The sequence below is a fragment of the Teleopsis dalmanni genome, chromosome 1, assembly GCF_002237135.1.
Source record: "Teleopsis dalmanni isolate 2A chromosome 1, ASM223713v2, whole genome shotgun sequence".
In the NCBI taxonomy this organism is placed as follows: Eukaryota; Metazoa; Arthropoda; class Insecta; order Diptera; family Diopsidae; genus Teleopsis; species Teleopsis dalmanni.
Genome location: NC_051846.1, coordinates 15,053,720 through 15,060,164, shown reverse-complemented (window position 1 = coordinate 15,060,164; position 6,445 = coordinate 15,053,720). Strand labels below are relative to the sequence as shown.

The window sequence follows — 6,445 nt, the reverse complement described above, 5'->3', positions numbered from 1 at the left end:
AAGTTTTTATAATGTGAAATTTGTGGAGAAAAGGAAGATTATTAAGATATAATCAATATATAAAAGAATATATTTAAAAATATGTTTTATCATTATATGTAGATTTATTTCAGGGCTTTTTAACAATGAAAAGGTTAAATGAAGGGAATTGGGTTTTTACTTACTTTGGCATAGTCCTTCAATCTAATTTGTGCACTTACTGCTAAGCTTTTTTAATTTTTTATACCCAAAATAGGCTCCCAAAGTGTTCATTAATTGCAAAGATCACATCTGATTTCGATATTTCCAAACAAATATTTTTTTTTCGATACAGAAATGAATATAATTGCTTTTTTAAGGGTTATCGAATGCTAGAACTATGCTAAGATTTGCCTTACAACTGTTTTGTTACTATTAATTAACCAAAAAGGTTTGCCTTTCTGGGCTTTCCTTTAAAATATATTTTAAGCTTTGCCAGAGGTTCAAGCTGAAGTGAAATTTTTGAGGTTCTTATCCTTACAATCGCTGGTATAATTTAACCTAACTTGTCGAACCTAAAATAGCTAAAATTGCAAAAAAAGGGATAATCTGGACAGACTATAAACAAATACAAAAGCAATTTACAACTTTATTATACTGTAGTCATTACAGTCAATGCACAATAAAATTTATTATATGATCTTAATAGCCTATGCCACGCTTGAGTAAAATTGAGAATTAAACTAAGTTTTTATAATAATTTTCGCACTGTTTATAGCGTCCATTGAATTAAAATTTTATTAGGGTTTTAATGCTGTTAAAAACGTTATGAAATCAATATATGTATAATATTTTTCTTAAGTCATTTTTTGGTATTTATCGCATAAAATAGATATGTTTAGACGGAACAGTGAACAGCTAAAGTATAAAATTTATATGTAATTTATGAATACTAAATTAAATTTTAAATTACTTGTTAAAATTTTTTTTTTTACTTTTCTATCCACACATAATCAAGCAGAGTTCATATATACGAACTTTTAATTTGCAGATTTCACCAAGTATATCAAGTATTAAAAATTAATGGATTAAAATTAATCCCTAAAAACTCTCAAGTATATTATTGGCCAATTGGATTAAGTTTAAGAAGGTGGGGTAAGCGAAAGTTGCAATTAAATAAATATATGAGCTCCTATTAATGAAGTTTCCTTCTTTTAAAAAACTACTTCTAACTTTCATAAAGAAAAAATATGTTTAGGTATTTATCAATATCCAAACTTTATTTTGATTTAATCGGTTATTTCCTTCATTTGTTGTTGTTGTTCCGAACTAAACTGTGTTTCTTACAATAATTTACTGTAGCTTCTTCTTCTGTAAATTTTTGGGTATAAACTGCAGAATCGAGACAGCCAATTTTCTAATTTCAACGTTTTGATGATTTCTAAACAGTTCTAAACTATTTCGCATATTCGGGTCTTCAATCATGTGGATCACTTCCGGTCTACGTTCTCTCGATCTATTCATAATGTTTAGCATAATTTGTAGTGTTCTCTTCAGCAACTGTAATTCAAGAGAACGAATTTTCATATCTCTTAAATATTGCGAATATTCGTTAAAAATGGCTAGAATGTGCGTACGAGTCCCAGACTCAGTTATATTCAAAATAATCAACGATACTAAGTTTTGTAAACGTATGTCAGCTTCTTTGAGATTTTCCACTATAGTTGGAATCAGATTTGCATCTATGAGTGCCTTTATTTGTGCAGGATTACTGACGATAATCTTCGACATAAAACATAAGGTGTTACGTTTTGTTTTCATATTCTTGCTAAGCAGTAGATCTGAAAAATTTGATAGTATCTCAGCATTAAGAAGAGCGCGCTTTTGTGATTTTGCACTGATTTCAATTTGCTGAACAATCGCGATGGCCATACGTCGTATAAAAGTTGAAGGAGATGCAAACAAAGCTAATAATTTTTGGACGAATCCATTATCAATCATCATTTGTTGATGATCACTTTGCAAATAAAATAGAGTCTCAATGACGTCGTGTACAATACACTCCTCAACAGAGTCAATAAGGTAAAAAAGTGTAGGGAGTATTTGATTAGCATTTGCTTTTGAAAGTGGAGCGCTCTTATAGCTGCATATTGTCAAATACAAGTTGCTTATCTTTTTCAAATATGGTTTTGCTATTGTCTTTTTCATGAAGACAGTCAAGTATTTTAATAATCCCGATCCAACAACTATGTTACGTAGATTAGAACTTCCTGAAGCAATGTTGTTCAACGCCGAAAACGATTCTTCCAATATGTTACCTTCCGTTGAAGATAGCAATTGTATTAAACGTGGTACAGCACCCGCAGTTATGAGATGATTTTTATGATTGTAGGTACCCTCGGAGATATTTCGAGTTGCGACAATTGCTTCGTATTGCACTTGAGGGTTGTTATAAGATCTCAGGCAATTAATTAATGGTGGTATTAAATCATTGGTTATTAACACTTCCACTTTCTTTTCAGATATTATGTTACGCATAAAGCCAATTGCATCTAATTGTTCATGCGGGTTATGTATCACATTAATAGATTTTTGAATTCTTTTAAAGTCCGCTGTTTCGATAAATTCGTCGAGCTTTTCACCATGCAGATCTGTTAGTTTTGTTGTACGTATATGACCAGTTAATGAACCAGGAGTTGTTTCCCACTTGATCCATACTTTTTCTGTCATGGTATACGGATAAGTCAAATTTTATATCAAAACATTAAAACTGCTAAATTTCGAATCAAAATTTGATTAAATCAATTACCAGAACTTGTATATGACCATTCGAACTTTATAGTAAAACATATTTTTATTAAATATCCAAATAAAAAAATTTTTTAATTCAAATGTAAAATCATAGGCTGCTTAAATCAATTCGAATATAGAGATATAAAGCTTTAGTAGAGAAAACACAAACGATTTTGTTTTAATATTTTGTTCCTGAAGTACGGCTGGCGGTGTACAGCACTCATGTCTTTCTCGTGAACTGTTGATAGTGAGATAATATTATAAGATTTATTGAACAACTTCTATGGATTTTTCGTTTTTAACAAACGATATATGAAATACGGTAATATTATACATAATAAATTTAAGAGCTTGTCAAAATGTAAAGTCGTTGCTAACACATAGATTTAGGGGGAAAATCTCTGTGGATTTCTAATTCACGACCAATGAGAAATAGATCACCAAATCTGGACAGTGCTATTCTACATTATCAATTTAAGGGTTTATCGAAATAGTATGGAGGTTCTACAGTAGGCGGACTTTTTACTGCAAAATTAAACAGACTAGCTGATACCTGGTCGACAAGCTATTTGATAAAAATAAAAACAGTGTGAAGAAAGCAATGTATGCCAAAGTTCGCTTTAAGCTCTAGACAGAAATGATGATGATTTTAGTTTTTTTAATAAATAAGGAGTTTCCAATTTGATATAAAAAGTATATATCAGTATATATATATAACTTACATTTATTCATATTTATTGTGGTGGATTCGTTCACCTATGCATTCCCAATCTGGACCGCTACAAGCTTGGCTAAAACGTAACGGTTGCGCGCTTTTCAGATAAAAGACCTCTGTTATTATAATAATTATAGAAATAAGCCTAATGACCATCATTACTCTATTTGATTTATTTACTCGAAGATATAATCTCCCTTTAAATATCCTGTAGACCGGAGAACTTCCGAATGAGCTTTTTCAAACTCTCTCCCATAAGCTTCCAATCCCTTGCTCTCTTCCCTTTTGATATCCTGCAGACCGGGAAATTTTCCACTGAGATTTTCCAAGCTCTCTCTTATGAGTTTGATTACCATCTACTTTAATGAGATGGATCATTAAAAATTTCATTGTTCAATCGCGGTTATAAAAACCTGGTCCATAAAGTATACTGTTGAAAAGCTCTAGTTAACGTATACCACGTTCCTATTTCCAGTTTAGAGAAACTTGAAAATTCAAATGCTAAGCGTCTTTACTTAGAGTTCGCTTTGATTACTGGAATGCGATTTTGCTGCTCTAATGTCTGAGATCTTATTTGCCCGTTCCTAAGAGGTAGTCTTAATGAGTTTAGGGCCTACACTGACTGACGGTTTCCAACTACCGCAAAAAGCAAATAGTGTTGTTGTGGAAGCATTTGCAATTTTATTGAGTTATTAAATCTTTAATAAATTTTAAATTTGTTATTTCATAAGTTATACTTTAATTTTTCAATTAAATTCAACAAATGCTTTCAAAGTATTATTTGTGGGTTTATGTACCACAAAGAACATATTTCATATGAAATAAACATAAAAATCACACCTCAAAATTCGAAAAAAGGACTTAACAAAAAAATCTTGATTTTAGCATATCAGCAATATTTGAACTGAACTTTATTTGCTATACATATGGGCTATGCTATGCACCCGTTACTGTTGTATTCGCTGTGGTGAAGCATTAAACATTTGGAATACGCAGAGCTTAGAAGGATGTTTAGATACATCGTCAGCGAAATGTTGTTAAAATAAACAAGGAATAAACGCCAAAAATCGAAATAACCAAACCCGAAAAAAACAAAGTTAAAATTAAGCGCAACAAGACTCTTGGGTACTGTAAAGTGACAAGACAGCGACAACAAAATCATCTATTGAGAATAACGAAATAAAAAAATAAATGTACGAGTACAATTTTATTGAAGTATCCGTGCACATTTAAGCAAGAAATGAAAAAATCGCTGACGAATCCTTTAACACGGTTCCTCTTTTTTATTGGTTCAACAACTGATGACAGCGAAAAGGATATGGCTATGTTTAGGATAAAGGGTTGTGTGCTTAAAAAGCGGAACACCACATAAACAACAATAAAACAGCACATACCGTACAAGGCTCTATTGTAAACGTTGAGACACCCAACAACGGAAGTAAGCAGTATGTGCAAGTCCTGGCATATTCTTTGAATTCCAATGGAAGACTCGAAAACATAAAATCAAAATAAAATGTATGTAAGTTGAATGTATAGAAATACTGTGTATGTGTGTGTGCATGTATGTCGGTAAGAAACAACAACAATTAAGTTGCACGTTGTTTATAATTAAGCTGAACGTTGAGCAATCTTCGCAATGGTACGGATGCTGTGTTGCACGCAAAAGGGTTGATTGGGTAGTTCGGTGCATTTTGGATTGTGTGCGTTTAGAGCACACATTTCTAGCTGTCTTTACTTCTGCCTTGCAGGATGCTAATCTCAGTGAATGGAAACTGCAGTTTGCAGTGCCATCTCTTGATTGCTGCTTGAATTTGTGTTGCATTCATTCCAACTGGATTTAAGTGCTAACACGTGTGTTGTCTAATTTGAAGTACGGAAACTGTACAAATGTGAAAATCTTAATTTTAAAAATAACTTCAATTTCGTCGGTATGTACTTCGTCGGTAAATAGCGCAAGAAGTTGTGAAATTAACTGACGAATATGTATTCAATTTGAAAAACGTTTCCTTAGGATACTCCAAAATAAATAACAAAATTTGTCTACGGAAATTAGATTGCAGGTATTTAATGACAATTGAAAATTAGAAGTTGGTGGTTAACAGTGATTAATTGAATAATATTGTGCCACAATAGTATGAACATAAGTTCTATATAATTTTGCATATTATATCTTACAATAGACTTCAAGATATATTTAGATATAAAAATGTTTCTTATTTGCATTAATATTGTGACCACTGACGAAAGTCGTAATTTGTTCTGTTTCAACTTACAGACCTTTTTAGTGTTTTCTGTTCCAATATATTTAAGCAAAAAAATATTTTATGAGTGATATACATATGTAACCTAATTAAACCTCGGTGAACACAACCATTTATTAACACATGTCGTATTTGCTTCGTTAATTCTAGACGCTAGCGACATCGATATCATTCACGATGATGACAGCCTGAAGATCAGATGAAGATTTATCATTGCTAATGGGTGGTACTATAGGCTCAGTAGACAATTTGGATATACAGCTTTGTCTTTCTCGAGAGTCAAGACTTATGTTCTATATATATGTCATCCTAGCTGTGTTTTTGTATGGCGTAGCAGCATGGACGCATAATGGTAAAGTTGCAGTGAAAGTTCACGAAGGAAAAGTTTTTAGTAAGAACTTTGCTCCTCTATAAGTTGGCGATGCCTACCGCATCTAAATAAATCACGTGCTATACGAGCTATATCACGACACTGATATAATTTAGCGCGTTAATATATAGTGACTTCGCTGACTTGGTCATGTCATGAGAATGGATGACGATGTTTCAGCGAAAAACGTATTTGAAGTTAAAGTTGAAGGCAGAAAGAGTAGAGAAGACCGTGTGGTGGAGTGATCAAGTTGAGGGAACATTAACTGCAATTAATGTAAGCGACTAAAGTTAGCGCACACTAGTAAGAGCCGACTGGAGGGTCACACTGTGTCAGGCTGAACCCTTT

General features: G+C 32.3%; 1 protein-coding gene across 1 annotated transcript; it reads right to left on the bottom strand.

Moving 5' to 3' along the window:
* Positions 1 to 1,311: 1,311 nt before the first annotated feature.
* Positions 1,312 to 2,688, bottom strand: LOC119677618 (importin subunit alpha-3-like). Its single transcript, XM_038089048.1, has one exon. The coding sequence runs from the start codon at positions 2,686 to 2,688 to the stop codon at positions 1,312 to 1,314; it is 1,377 nt and encodes a 458-aa protein (XP_037944976.1).
* Between the last annotated feature and the right edge of the window lie 3,757 nt (positions 2,689 to 6,445).

Excerpts from the sequence above, each read along its gene's own strand:
- LOC119677618 (XM_038089048.1), bottom strand. The coding sequence starts at position 2,688 with ATGACAGAAAAAGTATGGATCAAGTGGGAAACAACTCCTGGTTCATTA.